Source organism: Crinia signifera, chromosome 3, assembly GCF_055691185.1.
Source record: "Crinia signifera chromosome 3, ASM5569118v1, whole genome shotgun sequence".
NCBI classification, from domain to species: Eukaryota; Metazoa; Chordata; class Amphibia; order Anura; family Myobatrachidae; genus Crinia; species Crinia signifera.
In genome coordinates, this window is record NC_139219.1 from 206,161,381 (window position 1) to 206,182,157 (window position 20,777).

At 43.3% G+C, this 20,777-nt stretch overlaps 1 protein-coding gene across 3 annotated transcripts in view; it reads left to right on the plus strand.

Moving 5' to 3' along the window:
* Nucleotides 1-20,777, plus strand: part of HMGCLL1 (3-hydroxy-3-methylglutaryl-CoA lyase like 1) — a 176,451-nt gene that overhangs the window by 95,652 nt on the left and 60,022 nt on the right. For all 3 annotated transcript variants that reach the window (XM_083177321.1, XM_083177320.1, XM_083177322.1), the window contains one exon: nucleotides 3,150-3,298. In XM_083177321.1, the coding sequence (XP_083033447.1) occupies nucleotides 3,150-3,298 (149 nt within the window). The remainder of the gene's footprint in view (nucleotides 1-3,149; nucleotides 3,299-20,777) is intronic.

Here is a 20,777-nt window from a genome sequence, read left to right on the forward strand (position 1 = left end):
CATGCGGGGTAGGCTTGCTGGGACTCATAGTTCGCCAGTAAAAAACAATAGTTTTTATTCTTTTTTTTACACAATCCATCAGCCCGATGCCCACCGCCCAGGGGCATCGGGGACAGCCCCGGACTATCAGCATGGGCTGGTAAGTCCTGGAGGGGTGGGGACCCCTTCATTTGGGGGGGTCCCCACTTTCCCAGGACCTCTGCCCATGCTGACCAGCCAGGGGGTTAATGCTTTGGCCGCGGGAGCTTATATAATAAGTTTCCCCCGGCTGTGGCATTACCCTGCTGGCTGGTTGTGTCCGGTGCTGGTTCTTAAAATACGGGGGACCCCTAGTCATTTTGTCCCCCGTATTTTGGGAACCAGCGCCGGACCTTGAGCCTGGTGCTGGTTTCATGAAATCAAGGGGACCCCTATTTGTCGGGGACCCTGATTTTATGTCACCAGCACCGGCTCAGTGAGCCCGGGGCTGGTTATGCTCGGGCGGGGGACCCCGCGCTCGTTTTTTTTTTTTTTAATTTGCGCTTTCCTGAAAACGTGCGATTTTCAGACATGAAAATCGCACATTTTCAGGACTAAAGACAGCGCACCAATTCGCCGCAAATCGCACCACTTCGCACTTTTCAGCCTCAAAAACGCATCACATTAAATATGCAAATTTTTACAGAAAAGTGCGATTTCTAAAAGTGCGATTTGCGGCGATGTGGTGCGCAAAAAAAACATGCGCATTTAAGTCAAACCATAGAATGTCACCCTTTATCACTTCACCAAGCTTAATAAATCTACCCCTGAGCATTATATATCAAATTACAGCTCTTGCTCCATAGATGTGTTGTAATTGGTTGCTTCTTTTCGAAGTTATGTAGCAAAACGTCATCCAGCCAATCACATTGCATCCCCATTCAGGTCTTTGAAAATGGGACAGTTTGTCAACTCTGCCTGTGCACCTGCCAGGTGATCTGGAACGTGACCTGCCGGGTGATCTGCAAACTGTCACAGTTACTGTATGTGCGGCCACCCAGGGATATGTTGGGGAAAAGGGGTAAAATGTTCCCTCCAGCAAATTTTTGCCTGGTTGAAACCGGGCACATCAGTTAGTCTCAAAGGTAAATGTATGTACCAGCTCAGGCTGTGGAAAAAAACTGTAATAGAACGGTATCTTTTACAATATATTTATTAATAATAAAAATAGCTGTATTTTAAATTCATGGAATTCCATATAAATAAGAACATAAATTAAAATGTACAATTAAGATAAATGGACATTCATTAGCTCAGTTTTTGAACATCACTTACATAGACATTTTCACATACTGGCCAACCGGTGTCGAGATCTCCCTGATATTTGCACAGAGAAGACACCCCGTGATAGCCAGAGTTGACATAGTCAAGTTGATGCCTGTGATTAGCATAAACACAGCACTCTTAACAAGTTGATTCCTTGAGAGCACATCTTGTTACTATCCTAAAAGACGGTAGACCACTTACCCACTTGGGCATCTACCCATATTCTGACAACAGGGAGAGATCTGCTATCATACAGATTGGGACCCACTGTACAGAATTTGGGAGCCCCACACACTGTGAAATCACCACACACGTAAACATAACAAATTGTTCAGCAAACACCTGCCTGCCACCTTATTTTAATGTGTGTAAACCCACCCTTGTATGTCATATGTTTTTAATATTTTTGCAGCCTTTTAGGAATTAATTAATTAAAGGTTACATTTTAAGTTTAGTTTATTTCTTGAGGTGCACCCACCAAAAGGACATTCTTCTCTTTCTTCTTATACGTACTACAGTATCTAAACTTACTTTAAATAACCTATATATGTAAAACAAATGAGCGCTAGTTTGAATAAAAAAATAAAAAAAGGAAACTAAACAAAAAGTACAAATAAAATCAACATATAGTGGCACATAAATGACACACTTGATGTTTATAGCCCTTTATGGATTCGTGGGGCTCAAGGCAGTAGTTTGTGTTTATGGTGGTCACTATTTTGCAGTACCACATAAGCTTGCTGTACCTTTCCCTACACTTACTCTAGTCCTGTTACATGGGACAAAATGATGATGGAAATGACAAAAAAATGATAGTGTAAAAATATATGGATATACATAGCAAAATAAGAACAGCTATGGCAATTGCAGAAATATGCAATTAAGCAAAACAAAAAAAATGTCGGAAAATAACCATTGTACAGTACTAACCAATTTTCTAACACTAGTTCTCAAGGAGTTATAGCACCTATGTCAGGTGCCGTGTCTGCATCTTTGCATGTATTTCTTCTGCAACTACAGGTGGAGTATCCCTTATCCAAATATCCATTATCCAACTTATTCCAAAAACAATAGTCTCTAGAATGTTCTTTCTTTTGTTTGCTAACTCTGTAGCAACACTACTGGGGACATGATATGTAACTGGTACTAAATATGTGCAAGAAAATGATTGCTTGGCATTCAAATTCAGTGCCTGAGAACTTACTCACCCTTGAATGATTTTCCCAGTGTGTGCATAACCCAGAACACATCCGCCTAGAAAATGTTTTGGCAAGCCTTTCCCACACAGCGCCTACAGATGGAGCAGGCTCCATCTTTGCAGGGGCTGACGATTCCATCGCCAGCCCCCCCCAGCGGCCGGCTCTTGACAGGGGCGCGTGCGCACGAGATGCTCGCTCGCGCCCCGTTGTTATGAGCTTGCTCCGCCTCCCCCGCCCACTCCCCTGGTGCCCCTCGCCTCCCCACTGTCCCCCCTATCCCTGCCCATCTCCCTGAAGAGGAGACGGGCAGGATGCCACCGCGGCGCCGTCCTGAAACTGGGACACGCGTGCGTGTGAGACTCACACACGTCCCAGTCAGATGGAGTGCCTTTGCACCGGCGATCGCCAGCGGAGACATGCTGGCGATCCCCGGCCAAGGATCAGAGGCGCTCCATCTGTACATCTCAGCTGATTGTGTACTGAGACTTTTTGTGCTAGTTGTTACCTGTGCTCTATTTTAGTTTTTCTGTTTACTTTAATGTTTAGTTCTGTGTACCCTGTATTGTTCTTATGTGTGCCGTACAATATGTACAGCGCTGCAAACCACTTGTGCGTCCTTATACATAGAATGTAATAATAATAATAATCTTATCATCTTTCTTTCAGATAGCAGCAGGAGCTAAAGAGGTCTCTGTGTTTGCTGCAGCATCTCAGTCATTTAGTGAGAAAAACATAAACTGTTCTATTGAGGAAAGTATGAGGAGATTTGAAGATGTCATAAAGTCTGCTTGTAGTATAAATGTTCCAGTACGCGGGTAATTATTTTAATTCAACGTTGTTTTGTAGAACATATATGTTATTATAAATTACAGTTGTGATGCCTCTTTGTTTATGCAAAATTATGTATTACTAGTCAGGGGCATAAATTCATCTCAGTCGCCAGGAGGCAAGTTGGAGTTTGGTGCTCCCCACCCCAGATATGGTTTGTGTGTCAACATTCACAAAGCAGGCTGAATAGTACAAGGCAGGAGCCATCCTGCCCCCTATTGCAGATATTATCAGGGCTCCTGGTATAGAGCCAATTAAGTACATGTGTGCCGCAGTGCTCCATTGCAAGAGCAGCGGTCACACTTGGATCTCACTGTGAACCGCACAGGTTCTGCTTTACACTCAGCTGCCCCTTCTGGGACTTGGAGTTAGGAGGATGGGGCCTCAATTGTCTCTGGGAGTTACGCCCCTGTTACTAGTATTAATTTAGATGTATTTATTTTAAAGTAACTTTAATTAGGAAATAAATTTGGTCGAATGAAACTCTTACAAATTTCTCAGACTGAACTGTGACAAATAAAAAAATAATTTAGGGGCCAATTTATAAAAATAATTTTTACTAAAATACTGTGAAATAGGGTGCTTTCACACAATTTTTGCATTATTGCAGTACATGTTGAGTATCCTATATCCGAAATGCACGGGGCCACAAGCATTTTGGATAAGGGATTATTGCGGATTTTTACATACTTTCCTGGTCCCCTGGCGGTGCCCCTATGGTCCCCAACATACTTGGTGTCCCCTGGCATCCACAGAGGCCATTGGATTCCTCTTCAGCGGCATCCCCAGTCCCAAGGATGCATTGCGCGGGTGCCCCAGTGACATCACAGATGCACCTGCGCCACGCATCCTTAAGACCGGGGATGCCATTGAAGAGGAATGCAATGGCCACCGTGGACACCGGGGACAAAGTAAGTATTAAAAAAAGATGGGGAACAACAAACACAACAAAAAACCTGCTATATTCTGAAAGTTTTTGAGAATATTTCAGTTTTGGGATATTCGGGTAAGGGATATCCAACCTGTATCACCTAAATGAAAAAGGCTTTTGGAGGAATTTTCATGATAAAACCTTTGAAACCCTTTTATTTGCATTTTTATTTAGTAATAAAAGTTTCCCTTACTTATAATGTGAAATGCGATCTGAGTGAATTTACTGAAATAAAACTCTAAAAAAAAAAAACAGTGAGACCTGTGATAATATCGCCACATGCTCTGTCCCAGCATTTCATTACTGATACATCTGTGCACTGCAATTAGTTTTTGCAAATTGGGACGATATTTTCACATCACAGCTGTATCTGAACATACAGTTGGTGATAACATGGAGAGTGATAAACCATCAGCCAATTAACTCCTGTCATGTCATAGGCTTTGTTTGAAAAATGACAGGTAGAAACTGATTTGTTGGTGGTTTATCGCTCCACATTTTATCACTTTTGAAGGCTTTGTACATTCTCCCTCTTAATTTGGTCAAAGAATTTGCCTTAGGAAATAAAAAACACTTCAAAAATAAAGGAGCAAAGTATTGCAGAAAAACAGCATGTGCATTTGTATACCTTTGTAGAAAATCTTTCCCTATTAACAATGGCCTGGTCACCTAAAGTTACCATAGCAAACTGCTCTTAGAATGTCTTGGTGGTGGCTGCTGATTGTTACTGTTAGCAGAAACAAGCCACTTCCTTTATTTCATTTTTCATTATGTTCCATGGACTTTTCGTTTTGTTATGCACTTGACTTTTTCATGCATCAATGACGCACTTTGGCCTTACATGTTCCTGTTCTACCTGACTTCCAGCACATTTCAGAAACAACACCCCTCTGTTACTCATAGACTATATATTTATCTTTTTACAAATACCAAGTAGTATTCACTAATCAAGAACCAGATACAAATCACTGATTGAAGTGGCAATTTATATACAGTACGGTCTGAATATAATATAGTATAAAATAAATTAAAAAGTGGCTATATAATTACAGGTAGATCTATCTGCATTGGGGGGTAGTGTTACAGACAATGGCCCTTATTCTAATCGGCTCGGTACGGCCCGCGTGCGGCCGTACCGCCGATGTTTTCTCTCTGCACATGCGCAGAGGTCACTCTGCGCATGTGCAGGGGAATTCTCCGTGTTAAAAATTTAGACGCCGCAAAGGGGGCGTATAGGGGCGTGAGGGGCTTCATCCCCTCATTTCCCTATGTGTACGCCCCGCGTTTCATGGGCGTTCCCATGCAAACGCGGGGCGTACGCATGGTAATGAGGGCATGACGCCACTCATGGGGGCGGAAAGCTGACGTCGCCGGATGTCAGCTTTCAGCCCCCATACAAGCTACCACACGGACGATTGTCCGTGTGGTCTCAGCTTGCGGGAGCTGCCGCGGCGTGCGGTCCTGCCTTCGATGGTCGTCGACCATCGAATGCAGGGGGCAGCTCCCAGCATGGTGGAGGCGTACGCCTCCACCATTTTCGTGCGGTTCGCCAGCCGTCCGTGTACGGACGGCCGTGGCGAACCGTATGGTGGGCGGGGATTCGTCTGGTGCGGTCGGAGCCGCATATGCGGCTCGACCGCACCAACCAGAATAAGGGCCAATGATTGGATTTTTTCGTCACGGCTTTTTAAAAAAAAATGTAAAGCAAATAAATTATTTCACTACAAAAGCAATATACATAATTGTTATTTCTATATTACTACTACTATTATTATTATTATAATTATTATTATTATTATTATTATTATTATTAATATGATGATGATGTCATTGGTGTATAACGTGAAGCACAACAATACTACTCATGACACCCTCTGATCTGGAAAAATAATTTGTGAAAATGTCTTTACTTTGCATAGGTCCATCATGTGAAAAGTATATAATTGTTCCATGTGATAAAAAATTGGGAAACAAATCAATCCACAATTGGCATCCTATAGTACATCTCAAACTTTTTTCTTCAAAATGATGTATTTCCTTGTTTGTTTTTCCATAGAGTCAGCATAACAGAAGCATCTACAGTACATGCCATTTGCATTTTCTACATTTCAGCTGTAATAAAATGTATCTACAGTACCACATCCATTTGTAAGATTATAATATATATCTCATGTCTGACACTTGAGAAGCTATGCCCCATATGTGCAGCTATTAAGGATGAAGGACTATTTACATTTTTTGAAACATATCCAGATCTTTAATCTAAACTCGCTGTTGTATACAGTATGTTATAGGGACATCATATAGAAAAAAACACATTTTAGCCATCTGGTACATCTGCTCTTTTATATAGATAAGAACAATTTTCTTGTAAGAAATGATCACGATTTATAAAAAAAGAAATGTAATATATATATATATATATATATATATATATATATATATATATATATATATATAAGATACAATTTCTCCTTAGCACTTAAACCCGGGTGGGCTTGTGTGGTGGGGAAAAAAAAGAGGCAGCACTCTGCGGGCTTTGTCAAACACGTAAAAAGTGTATTTAAAGCATGAAAACGGACAACGTTTCAAAACCCGAAGGTTTTTTCCTCAGGTCCAATAAACAAGGTAATAGCAGGTTGACAAAACATTTTCTTACCTCCCAAAGGAGACTTTTAAGGATGCAGTGAACAGCGTGTACCACCGGCGCAGGAGACGGACATGCGAACTTCCGGGTTGCGCGTCATTCGGCACGCCCCCATGAGGAGGAGTGGTATGCGCGTCATACCATGTACGTGTGCCGTTGCCGGGATACACTGTAAACAATGAAAAGTGCAAAGGTAAACACACACGAAACAACATTTCATGTAACTGTGAACAAACATCTGTGCATATAAAACGACTAAAGCAATCCAAAAAGGGGTGACAGCGTCAGACTTGAAATCAGAGTATTCAAGATTGAGTAATGTAGCGGGTATCGCCCGCCTGTTGACTAACAAACAATTGTGTCGGTGCCAGTATATGTGGTGGCGGTGAATATAAATATAGTGGGGATCATACATATATATATGTGTGAATGTGACCAATAACGTAATATGAAGCAAATAAGTTTAAAAATTACATAGGCAAACACTGGCGAGCGGGGAAAAGATAATTGCACTGAAAAAGTGTATAATTTATCGCAGTATCAGCCATATAGCTGGCCGTGCGAAGATATATCAAATGGGATTCACTTAAGGATATACCAAATGGGGTTTACTTAAGAATCATATACAACCCGATCGTGCAGTGGTGCCGAATGTAAACTTAAAAAAGAGGATATCAATACTCTTGAACTGGAGAAAACATCGATGGTTTTAGACAACAAGGGTATAACCTGATGTGGTTATGTATGCTCCGATGTTAGTAGTAAGCGACATCAAGTGTGTACTACATATAATCAAGCATATGTCGCATAAATAATCTATAAAGTCAAGGGATCCGTAACTATACTTCATGGTCGTGTAATTAAAGTTGTATGCGCTCATTCATTTTTTACAGGAAAATATTCCATGAGAACTTCTCATTTAGGCCATTTGGGGACACTGTATTCAATGTGTGGATCCACCGGGATTCACATTGTGATAATTTGCGTTGACGGTCCCCTCCTCTACTTAGTGGGGGGACGTGGTCAATGATCTTGCAGCGCAAGCTGGCCAACGAGTGGCCATGTAGTTTAAAGTGCTTGGCGACGGGTTGTTCGGGTCCCTTAAGTTCCTTATTCTCCAAAGTGGCACGTATAGCCGATCTGTGAAGGCCCATTCTGGTTCTTAAGTCCCGGATGGTTTGTCCAACATACATCAAGCCACACGGGCAGATAATGGCATACACAATGTATGTCGTCGTGCATGTCAACGTGTGTCTAATTTTGTGTCGATATCCCGTGTGGGGGTTCTTGATGTATGGGCCTGACTCCATGAAGCTGCAGGTTGTGCAAGAGGGGCATTTTACACTACCTCGGGGGATTGTTGGTAAGAATGTTTCTTTGTTGATGGGACTTAAGTTGGTTTTGACCAGTATGTCACGAATACTTCTGCCTCGTTTATATGCGGGCATTAATTGTTTGGTTTTAAAACATGGTAACTCCTGATCCGAAGTGATCATTGGCCACAAATGTTTAATTGCCGGAGAAATTCGTTCGCAACGAGGGGTATAATGTGTGACAAAAGGAATCTTGTGGTCGACACTCGGTCGTGTAGACCCTTTCAACAGATCGGTGCGCGCCAGTTGTAGTACCTCCATTTTAGTAGATTTTAATGTTCGATACGGGTATCCACGGTTTACAAATTTGTTTATCATCCCATCAAGTGTGGTAGATAATACTTCTTTGTCGCTGGATATACGTGCTGCACGGAGCATCTGCGACTTCGGTAGACCCCGTTTCAATGCCGGAGGGTGACAACTGGAGCTCAGGAGGAAAGTGTTTCTGTCGGTAGATTTTTGATAAACCGAAGTTTGTATTTTATTGGAGGGATCAATTGTAATCAAGACGTCCAGGTAGTTGATGACTTTTTCATCCATATTAGACGTAAATTTAACAGGTAATTGCTGGCTGTTGATCTGATTGATGCATTCCTGTAATGCGTCCTGACTTCCACTCCAAAAGATTAACAAATCGTCAATGTACCGTGTGTACATGACGATATTTGTAGAGATAATGGGATTATCTAGAAACAGCATTCTCTCCTGTTCAAACATATATATGTTTGCGATGGATGGAGCTACGGGCGAACCCATCGCGCATCCCGTGGTCTGGATGAAGAACTTGCCATGGTGAATGAAATAGTTGTGCGATAATGTAAATTGTAGCAACTGTAAGAATAATGAGATGGGGATGCTGTTGAATTTTTTCCGCAGCAAGAAAGTTTGGACAGATGCCAGGGCCGCAGCGTGTGGAATAATAGAATATAAATTTTTCACGTCCAGGGTGCACAAGACTGTTTTATCTGGTAAAGCTGGCAGCGCATCAAGTTTGTTCAGCAGGTGTGTGGTATCCTTCAGAAAGGTAGGTTCTTGTACGATTAAGGGTTGCAAAAAAGAGTCCAACCATTGCGAGATAGGATGAGACATCGAATCTATGGCCGATATAATCGGTCGAGGAGGGGGATGCAGTTCATCTTTATGGATCTTTGGGATCGTATAGATCACTGGTATACGTGGATGATCCATAAGCAGTTTAGAGCATGTTTTTTTATCAATTTGTCCAGAATTAACCGCCTCCATTAAGATAGATGTCAATTCTTTTTTAAAAAGCTCGGTGGGATTACTCCTTAACGCGTGGTACGTCTCATCATCGGCCAACAATGTATCCAGATTGGATATATACGTGGAGCGGTCTTGTAAGACGATGCCGCCGCCTTTGTCGGCGGGGCGTATGATGACATTTTGTAATTTAGCTAAGTTTTTGAGAGCTGTCTGTTCTTGCCGCGTCAGATTATTACGAGCAGAGTTGGTCGATGTAGGCTTGGTCGACATAGTTTGGTCGAGCATACGGTTAAAAGTCTTTAAAGACGCATTGGAGGATGGAGGATCGAAAGAAGTGGATTTACCCTTAATGGCTGATGTCGATGCGAGCGTCCTGATGTCACTAGGTTTGTGCTGGAAGAATTCTTTGGTTTTTAAAGTACGGTGTAAACCGTATAGGTCGATTTTCCACTGGAGGTCTTGGTGGTAGGAAGTGGGGACAAAAGACAATCCTTTATTTAACACCCTGAGTTCTGAATCTGTTAGGTTATGAGTAGAAAGATTGAAGATCAGGCTTTTGGTCCGGCACTCCACGAGACAGAAGAATACTTGGCCCGGTGCCTTCACAATGGCAAATGCGAAATATGGGACAGAGGTGCGGCACTCGGGTACATCAAACACAGGAGACGAGGCGTATATATATATATATATTAAAAAAAAAAATATATATATATATATATATATATATATACACACTCAGCGCTGATGGGTGGGCCATGAGCAGACATCCCTCCTTTTTAAGGTGGATGTAACGCCACCCGCAGTGCCACATGACCCCCCCCCCCTTCCTCGGAGAGTTCCCCGCGCGGCTGCAAATGGATGTTTAGCATAAACATCCATTTGCAGCCTTGGGTGCGGGGGCGAAATCATTTGATGGTCACGGCCATCGAATGACTTTTCCACCTCTCTGGTGTGTTACATTTATGAGCGCCCTCTTGTGCGTGAAGTGGCGGGCAGCTGACATTTGGTGATGTCAGCTGCCCGCCCCCTGCACCCACATCATGGGTGAACTACCATGGGAATGACTAGCATTTTCACAGGAACACCCATGAAACACTGGGCATTCCCATGGGCGCAACCCCTCACCACTATGCCATGCCCCCCTGCTCACACCCAGTGTCTGCGCATGCGCATAAATTCACATGCACAGATGCCAAACATCGCTTACCCTTGTGAACTCACTGGGGAGCGATCGATTCCGAATAAGGCTTAGACCAGGAGATGGTTACAGCTTATTACATTTATCACCGCCTACTAAAACTGTGGAAAAGAGAAATAGATTTTCTCCTGCATGGACCATCGATATTTGATTATTTTCACCAAAAATGAATACCAAGGAACTTCCAGCTGTGGAACACCCCTACTATTGGGCGGACGAGTCCAGAATTTTGTAGTCGCTGGGTGGCATTGTTAAATACAGTAAGTGTAGCCTAGATCTGATGCTCATGGTTATAGAGCAGGCGGGCAAAGAACTGAAGCACACCAAGGATAAACTTGATACTATACAAGTGGAACATCGGCCTCTGTTGGCAGATCGCGAACATGATAAATTATGGTCCAAAGTAAATGCTCAGTGTCAAACATACAGATGGAGCGGGCCTCGCTCTTGCAGGGGATGGCAGAAGATTCGCCATCCCCCGCCAGCCGCCATCGCCGCCATCTGTTCTGCGAAAAGGGACACGCGTGCACGAGATGCACGCGCGTCCCCTTCTGACGGCGCTTACCCCGGGTCCCCGCTGGCTTGTCGGCGGTCACCCGGGATCCCCACCGCCTCCCCGCTGTCCCACCTAACCCTGTCCGTCTCCCTGAAGTGGAGACAGACAGGGTTCCCGACGCCCGGAAACTGAGACACGCGTGCGTGTGAGACGCACGCGCGTCTCAGTCAGATAGTCAGATGGAGTGCCTCGCTGCTGGCGGATCGCCAGCGGAGACAATCTGGCGATTCGCCAGCAAGAGGGAGGCTAGCTCCATCTGTATACAGCGGATTTGTTGCAGTTTAAAAGAACTAAACTGCTGATGTCCAAAAGGACTATGAATACAACAATGTGTATCACTGGTTGACTGGATCTGATCCTGCATACAGAGCATCAACACAGAAAAACCAACGCACCTGGCGCAATAAATGAAATTCTAAAATTTAACAACAGTCACCATCACAAAGTGATAGCGACCTCCATGTAGTCAATTCTGATGAACCATCCACCTCTGCACATCCCCCTTTAGGGACAATCAAGCATGGCAGAGCAGCAAAAACAAAATAACCTGTATAGGAGGAGAATGTGAAATGATATACAAAAGGTCCCACTAAGTCAAAGAATTTATATTCCACCTTTCACAAAGACCACTAACCACAGCTGAAGTTGTGATTCTTAATAAAGGTTTATCATTTATACCTACAGTAGATCATAATGCATTTGAGTGCCAGTGTAATCGTATTCGTAGAAATATGAGACTCCGTGAACATTTTCAGGGTTCTACCAATGTACCTGAGGCAAAAATTACCACTACGTTCTCTAAGTGAATTAATAAATCTACATTTACTTCTTATAGCTCTAATGCTTCTATCATTGATTGTTGGATGATTCCATGACAAGGTACACAAATGCTAACCCGGTGAAACATCACAATTTTTCTAAATCTTAATGTCAGGCAATTAAGAGGCTTAACAGTGACAAAAGTATCACTATCCTCCCCGCTAACAAGGGGCAGCATAGTGATACAAGGCATTGTGAAATATCGTAATGAAGTATACCGTCAACTTGATTATGTGGAAGTTTATAGTAAATGAATGCATGACCCTTCCTGACCCTGACCCTATCATTCCGGTACTGTATACCTTACCGAAATTACATAAGGATGTTGTGAACCCCCCCTGGTCGACTTATTATTTTGAATAGGGGGATTTTAGGCAACCCACATTTCAAGTGTCGGATATGCTGCTGCAGCCTCATATTATCACTCGTGATACCTATTTAAAAGACACAACCAGTTTTTTTAATTGATTGGGGGAGGATGGTGATGTCCAGGAACACACTATCATGTGTGTGATGGATGTCACCAGTCTCTATACATCTATCTCTCATGATAAGGGGATGGAGTACATGTGACTCTTTTTGAGTAATCTTCCTGACGTATTTGACTTTGATGTTGAAATATTTCTAATGTTGTTAGAATTAGTCCTCAAAAGAAATAATGTTATATGTACCTGCAGACATCCAAGTGTGCTATGGGGGCAGTGGTTGCCTCACCATATTTACATGTTTAAATTAGAGCAAATTATATTCTTTCAGCATAGATATAACCAGCACATTCGGAAGATCTGCAGGTGCATAGATGATTTATTTACAGTATGTTATGGAATGGTGGAAAGGAACTGTTTGAGACAATGATGGTAGAAATTAAAGCTATAGGTACACCTATTAAGTTTACCTTTAGATCAAGTAATACAGAGATAGATTTTCTTGATGTGAAGGTGATGCTTAGTGATTCCTCTATATCTACAACAGTTTTTATCCAAACAGGCAGACCGTAATATGCTCCTTTTGGCCAATAGTTACCATCCACCATCTTTAAAAAAGTGCTTACCCTACTCCCAAATGGTGAGGGTGGCCCGCATTAACAGCAACTCGTAGGTCAGATTTAAAATGTGCAGAGAGATTTAGAACATAGTTGGTCATGTCCAAACTCACATTCAAATTGCCATGTAAAAAAATGCTGCATTGCATTTGTGGGCTACATGCAAGCACAGCCAGTATTTAACATGCATGCAAAAAAACAAGGAGGGTAGTGCAGCTGGTGTGACCTATCCTGCTCACTCAACAGCCGCTTTCTCTGCTCCTCCATCTCTTGTCTCTTTCTTCCTACATTGTGTGAGCCATGTCATGAAGCCTCCTACAGTTGCAAGGTTGCAGGGGATAATCATCTAAATGGTCCTACTCGGGGGCGATGGCAGCTCGGCAGGGCACCTCCTCCATTTGTCATTCCATTATATAAAATATAATGCTTGCTATGTGCAGCCACTAGCAACCACTCTCACATGTGGGGAAGAACTGTATTACATTTGGTCGGTGACAGGGCACAGGTGCATAGAACCGGGGGATTGATAGCGCCTCATGGGAGCGGACATCATTAATGATGTAGGGCCTGATTCAGACACCTGCTGCTCGTTCCGTGTTCTGGGCTGCTATATGGGCAGTGAGCAGACAAACGCCCCGCCTAACACGGCCTGTGTAATTAAACCTGAATCGGGCACATAGTGCGTACACACTAGACAATACGCATTATATATAGTTATCAATATCATTATTGTGCATATATCGATAATGATTTATCGTGTAGCCTGGATGTACCTTAAGACAATAACATCAGAGGGATTACTAGGATACATATATGGCCACTGTATTCAGTATCACAGTAGAAAACCGAAAATGATCATCAGGGTTTACTTAAAAGATATAGCAGTGCAATTGCTAGCGTCAACCCATCAGACTGTAGGTCATAATGGAAAAAGCTCATATCTTCAATGAAAACACCTCTTTATGCAAGAGATAGTGTTTTTTCCACGTGATACAGATATATAATAGATGTGTGCTTATAAAACAGATACCATTAACAATAAAAAAAGAACAAAGCTAATGATCAATTTTATATAGACATTAAATATATGCAACAAAGTGTCATGTTTTTGGAAATAGAAAGACACATGAAAAACGGCTCAGTATTCTATCCAGATGTCAACAATAAACATTTCCTCAAGTGTAATAAAATCTAACCAAAAACAGATTTAAGACTAAATGGAAATATTATAATGAAAAACACATCCTAATGTGCCAAAATATCTACATCAAAAGTAATATGAAGAATGTCAACAGTTCTGATCTTTCTCAGTGGTAGTCTTAGTTGACATACAACACACTTGTCAACAGTACGTTCCATGCTTCCTGACTAAGGAAACCTTATTAACATAAATATTCTACATGCATTATATTGATAATATAAGTGCTTACAACTCTGCAAACTAAATGCTAAGCACTTTTAACGATATTTCATTGCTGGATGTATACTTAATGGAGCCCAGTGCAATAATTTCCTTTCCCCTCCCGGCCCCATCCTCTCCCAACGCACACACTGTACCTATAGCCACCCACACTGTCCTTCTAGAAACACACTGCCTCACTGGGCATAGACACACACTGCCCCATAACCACACACTGCCAAGATCCATAAAATGTATAATTTAGCCTGCATGTCACAATGTTCCCTGACAGGCCACACACACACCACACCCACACACTGTCCCATGGCTGGATGCAGACTAAGTGGAGCCCATGGGTTCCACCACACACACACAAACATTTCCCCCATAACTACACTCATTATCCCCATAACTACACACAGGCGCACACACTACCCCGATAGACAAAGACACACATACAGTACACTGCTCCTATAGCCACACACTGCAAAACTCCATAAAATATATAATTTAACCTGCATGTCACAATGTCCTCTGACAGACCACACCTAGGGTGACATTCTATGCTATGCGCTAAATGCGCATGTTTAATTCGCACACTATATCGCTTCAAATCGCATTTTTCTAACTCGCACTTTTCAGTCCAAATTCGATTATTTAATGTGATGCGCATTTGAGGCTGAAAAGTGCGAAGAGTTGCGATTTGCGGCGCATTTTAGTCATAAAAAAGTGCGATTTTTAGTATGAAAAAAGTGCGATTTTTAGTATGAAAAAAGTGCGATTTTTAGTCCGAAAAACGCGCCATTTCTTCCGCTGGTCATGTGCGAGTTTTGGACCAACCGGAGTGCGATTTACAAACCTGTCTCCGCATGACTAAGAACCCCCAAACCTATTGGCCCACCTATGTCCCCTCCATTATGCATCACACCCCCTATATAAAGGGGCATTGGCGCCATTTCACTCTTTGATAGGAAGTAAGGAGCATGGAGAGGAGCAGTGGAAGCGTTTGTGCAGGAAGAGGAGTTGGTGGCAGAGGAACCAGTGGCAGAGGGAGCACTGGCAGAGGAACCAGTGGCAGAGGGAGCACTGGCAGAGGGAGCACTGGCAGAGGGAGCACTGGCAGAGGGAGCACTGGCAGCAGCCAGACAAGTGGGAGAGGCAGCAGTGTGGCAGGCAGCATGGCCACAGCAAGGCCAGCCTCAGCTCAGACCCTGGGCGTCCAGCCCCAGCAGGAGGAGGTGGAGGATCCGCTGGCATCCCCATCCTACAGCCAAGCCCTAGACCATACCCCACACCAGCTGCAGGAGGGCCACATGTCAGAGGTGGAGGAAGATGCTGGTGAGGAGGAGGAAGACATTGCCATGGAGGAGGAGGAGGGTGACATGGCTGGTGCAGAAAATGAGGAGGAGGAGGGGGAGGAGGTGGTAGCTGGTCGCACCAAAAGTGGCCGCATGGTCAGGTTTTCCTATGAGGAAAATGTGGCACTTGTGAGGGCTATCATGCCAGTGTACGAGAGGCTGCTTGGCAAAAGCAACTACAAAACCACTGCCCAGCGCAAGCGCGCTATATGGAAGGACATCACCCAGGCGGTGAACGCTGTGAGTAATCACAAGCGCCTGGTGCGCAATGTGAAGAAGCGCTACAACGATATCAAACGCCAGTTGAAGCATAAAATGGCCCTGGAGATGGAGGAGGCCACCAGGACTGGAGGAGGAAGCCCCACCACTGTCAGCTACAATGCGTATGAGGTGAAGCTGAAGCGCATCATCCCCCCTGAGGTCCTGCCTGGGATGCATGTGGCGGATACCGACAGGGCCCAAATGCCACCGCGAGCTGGTAAGTGTGACCCCATGCAAACTGTAACATACATGCCAATGTATTATACCTGTAATGTGCACTTGTATTGTTATGCTTTGTAAAGTGCTGCTGTGGAACTACATAGCCCAGCAAGGTCATGCACAAGAAAATGGCTGCTCCTGCTTTGAAATTGCTGATAATGCTGGCCCTTGTAGTTCCACAACTAATCTGATTGATTAACAGTGTACCATTCTTTGCAGCAGACTAACATGTATGTGTACAAAAACCCTGTGGTGTAATGGAGGTTTAGCTGGCATGCCTACATACCACCGAATATCCTATAGTTGTCATGTGTACACTAGTTTACTACTAAGTCTGAAATGAAAGATTGGCCTGAAAACTAAACAAAGGGTTGTCCAGATATAATGCTGCCCTTTTCTATTGGGTATTGTCCATTATTGTGAATTCACTGCATGTTTTCTGAAAATGCATCTCCATTGCAAGGTCCATAATGCCTGGCCATCTTTCCTTGTACAGATTGTCCGTCCCGAAGTGCTGCAGCATCTAAGAGAAGAAGGCCCGTTGCTGCAGAATCTGTGGAAGCAGGTAAATGACTAAACAACACCCCATTACACATACAGTACACACACCCATGTCACATCAACAAGATCTCACACTACATTCTGCTCCTGCTGCTACATTGCAACGGAAATGAGTGTAATCTGAGCTAGGCATGTGACATATTAATAGTGTCATTGTTGCATGCAGTATCGGGGTACATGTGTAAGTGCATAACACCCCTAGGTATGGGCGTCAGCCATCTATAGGCCTATGTAAAACAGTATAGAGGATAGTGTGGCCTATATATGCATGAGTACTTACCTCTTCTCTGTATCCACAGGTGCTATACAACTAGGGTCAAACCAAGCAGATTCTTCAATACTGGTGCTAGACGAAATGGACATCATTCTTGATCCGGTCGACACCTTTGCGGCAGAGGAAGAAATGCCGGGCTCGTCCCAGAGTGATCTTCCCCCAAGTGGGGTGCCACCCAACCCACCCCCAACCACCCAGCAACCCCATACACCAGCTACTGCTTCCCAAGTAGCTAACTCCTTGGTGAATTTCAAGGACAAGCAGCTTTAATTCATGGCCTCCCAAAGCCTCCAAATGGGAAATATACAGGGGTACACGCGTGACACCTTCCTGCAGTTGCGCAAAATGGCCCGTAGTGTAAGGGTAGCTGTAGGCACTCAAGTGCGCATTGCCAACAGTCTTGACAGCCGTTTTGCAGAACTAACTTCTGCAATACGTGAGCAGAATAGCCATATTGGGAGCCTGGCACAAAGTCTTACAGCCCTAACCCACACATGCACAGCGCAGACCAATGCCCTCCTAGCTATGCAGGCACAAATACAGCAGCAGCAGGAAGGCAATGTGGGAGGTGGCACTACCTCAACCCTCAGCAGTGTCTCCAGCACCCCAATAAGTGTCTCCCCCACTTCCCCACCCCGTCGTAGTGTGAGGACCCGTGGTGGTCTTAGTTCCGCCTCGAAAAGTGGTGTAGGGCTGCCTGATGCTGGCCGAAGGTAGCTGCTACATCAGTGTTTCTACATTAAAAAAGGGCAACTATCTGTCTACATGGCCCCACAGTTTGTATTTTGCACATGTTACATTGCAGAATGGTTTACTTCATAACAAGTAAAATTTGCAAACCGCATTCCATTGTGTTTGTGTCTTTTTCTCTATATAAATTAATGTGTGATTTATAACATATTGTAATGGTATATGACTATGGGATTGCAGTAAAGTAGTGTGGTATAACTCCTTGGCTGCCAAAGGTTATGGATGTACATTTTCCAGCAGGCTCTGACACTCATGGTTTGGACTGTAATGGTTGTAGTGTGTCAGGGCATGCTGGAACATGTAGTTCCACAACACCAGTGAGCCATGTTTCACAGCAAACTTAATTGTTACATGGACCAAGAGTACTTAGAAGGTAGATATCAGCAAGGGATAGGTCAGCACCACCATGTGCATCTGTTGTGGACTGGTGTTAGGTTAACTATGGGTGGAAAGCGGTGGTACTGGTCAATTATTTGTTAATGAGTACACTTCCAACACTGGTACATTTTGGAGTACAGGCCACATGTGCTTACCAGAAAAGCTACGCCTGGTGATGTATGTCTGCAACAACTTCTTTATAGCAAGTAACAGTACAGTACAATTCTTAGACAAAGTGGCCTGTGATAGCACCAAGGCCCATGAGGTCACAGACTGAGTGGAGGCTGTGGACAAATAGTAGAGGGCACACATTCATTATTGCTGGACAGACACTACATAGTTGGCACCCACAAAATGGGCACAAGCATCTCTCACCTGCTCATATAACTCCGACAGGGTAATGGGGTTCAGCGTAACCATCCCCACAACCTGTTGGTCCGACAGGTAGTCCAGGTACAGGTGAGCACCATACATACGTGGGGTACCCAGTAGTGGGGGGGCAACCAGCATCTTTTGCCCACCTTCCTCCCTCCTGCGTTTGCCCTCCAATTGGGACACATGACAGATAACCAATTTTAAAATAGTCATACAAATCTACATGAATTAAACCCTCACAGGTGTCCTTATTAATGTTGGGGTTAAGGTAGGGGGGTTTGGGATTGATAATGAAGGCACCTGTGTGGAAATTAACCATGTGCGCACCTGACCAAAATGAGGGGTGTGCAAATGCGCCAAACAGAACCAGGTCTGAAAAAAGTGCGATAAATAGACACCGCAAAAGTGCGATTGGCAAATGCGCATAGCATTAAATAAGCGGTTTGTATAGTTTTGCATTGGAAAACATCTGGATGCGATAAAAGTGCGAATTAATCTCGCACTTTTGTTCCGCATACCTTTACGCACAAAATATGCGATTTCTGTTCCTTAACGCATCACGTTAAATTGGCGATTTCGCAGAAAAATGCGATATCGCCATTTTGTGGTCTAAATAACGCCAAAAACAGAAAATCGCATAGCATAGAATGTCACCCATACAGTATGTAGCTGCTCCTTCAGTTGCTCCTGGGAAGATCCGAGTTCTCTCCTCACGTTCTTCATTCTGTGTGGTGTGATGAGCTGGGTGGAGCCTGCCCACAGTCATAACCCCCTTGAATTCAACAAGAGCACATTTATACAGTCCATAGTTCTATATTTGTTTCCCAATTTTATCAAGTCAAACAGCAAGGGTGTCTTTATGTTAAGTTTAAAATTCTGAAATTATGACCTATGTGATGCAATGGTGGATTCTTCGATTACCAGCAAGATTAGGTCCAAACTACATTTGTTCAAAATTGACACCTATTTATGGCAGAAAGCTATATTATATCTGATAATATTTGGTGTATTTTTAAACGTGAATACTATAGATTAGAGAAGCCAATTTTGTGCAAATGTTCTTCAATCTCAGGCATTTTATGAATCCCGGGAAGGAAAATCCCTCAACACAGGATTGGCCTCCAGATTGTTAGGGGTAAATTTACTAAAATGGGAGTTTCATAGTAGATGACATTTGATATTTTTGCTTGTAGGTTTGGTATATAGTTATATATCTCATTGTATGCAATAACTACAGAGGTTTTTCACGCTTTATTTGTCTTGTTTTATATGTATGACAAATTTTTTGAGCCACGGGCCAAGTTGGCCATCCTTATGGTGCATGGTTTCACCTGTTGTGGTTACAGTATGTAACCTCATCAGTTAGTAATCTATGTTTTTGGATTGGCCTACCGTCCAGCTAATCTTGAGTTCTGGTATCTCGGGTTCTGGTGGCATAGGGGTGACATAGGGGCAGATGTGTTAAGCCTTAAAAAGAGATAAATGGGAGGGTGATAGAGTCAGCTCCTAACTGCCATTTTTTAAAAACCGCCCATAAAATGACAGGAGCTGATTGGCTGGACTTTATCACCCTCAGGTTTATCTCTTCTTGAGGCTTAATACATCTGCCTCATGATTTGTAAAGAAGCAAGTGCAGAGGGCCCTCAGCATGTGTGATACAGTTTCCGGGTGTTCCACATGTGGTGATTACTATAGGTATTCATAGGTGAGGCTTTTCAATTGTGTATTTTTTCACCCTGAGGAAAATACATTAAAGTATTAGAACATCCTTATTGCAAGCTTGGTATACTCTGCTACTTCAATCCTCGCCAGAGGACAAATGTGTAGGTACCCTTCTATGAAAGAAGAAGAATTTATGTTTTTCTATGAAATAACCTGAAAATGACAAAAAGGAGTTTGTACAGTGTTTTTAATACCATATTAATATGATTAGACTTTGCATTAGATTTTTGATTCAACAAATTTTATTAAATAAGCAATGAAAAATATTAGGACCCCCTAACTGTGTGGAGTTTGTATATTCTTCCCAAAAATAAATAATACATATTACTGAAACCTGTAGCTCACAGTGACACTTCTGTATCTGTCTGTCCCACTCTTC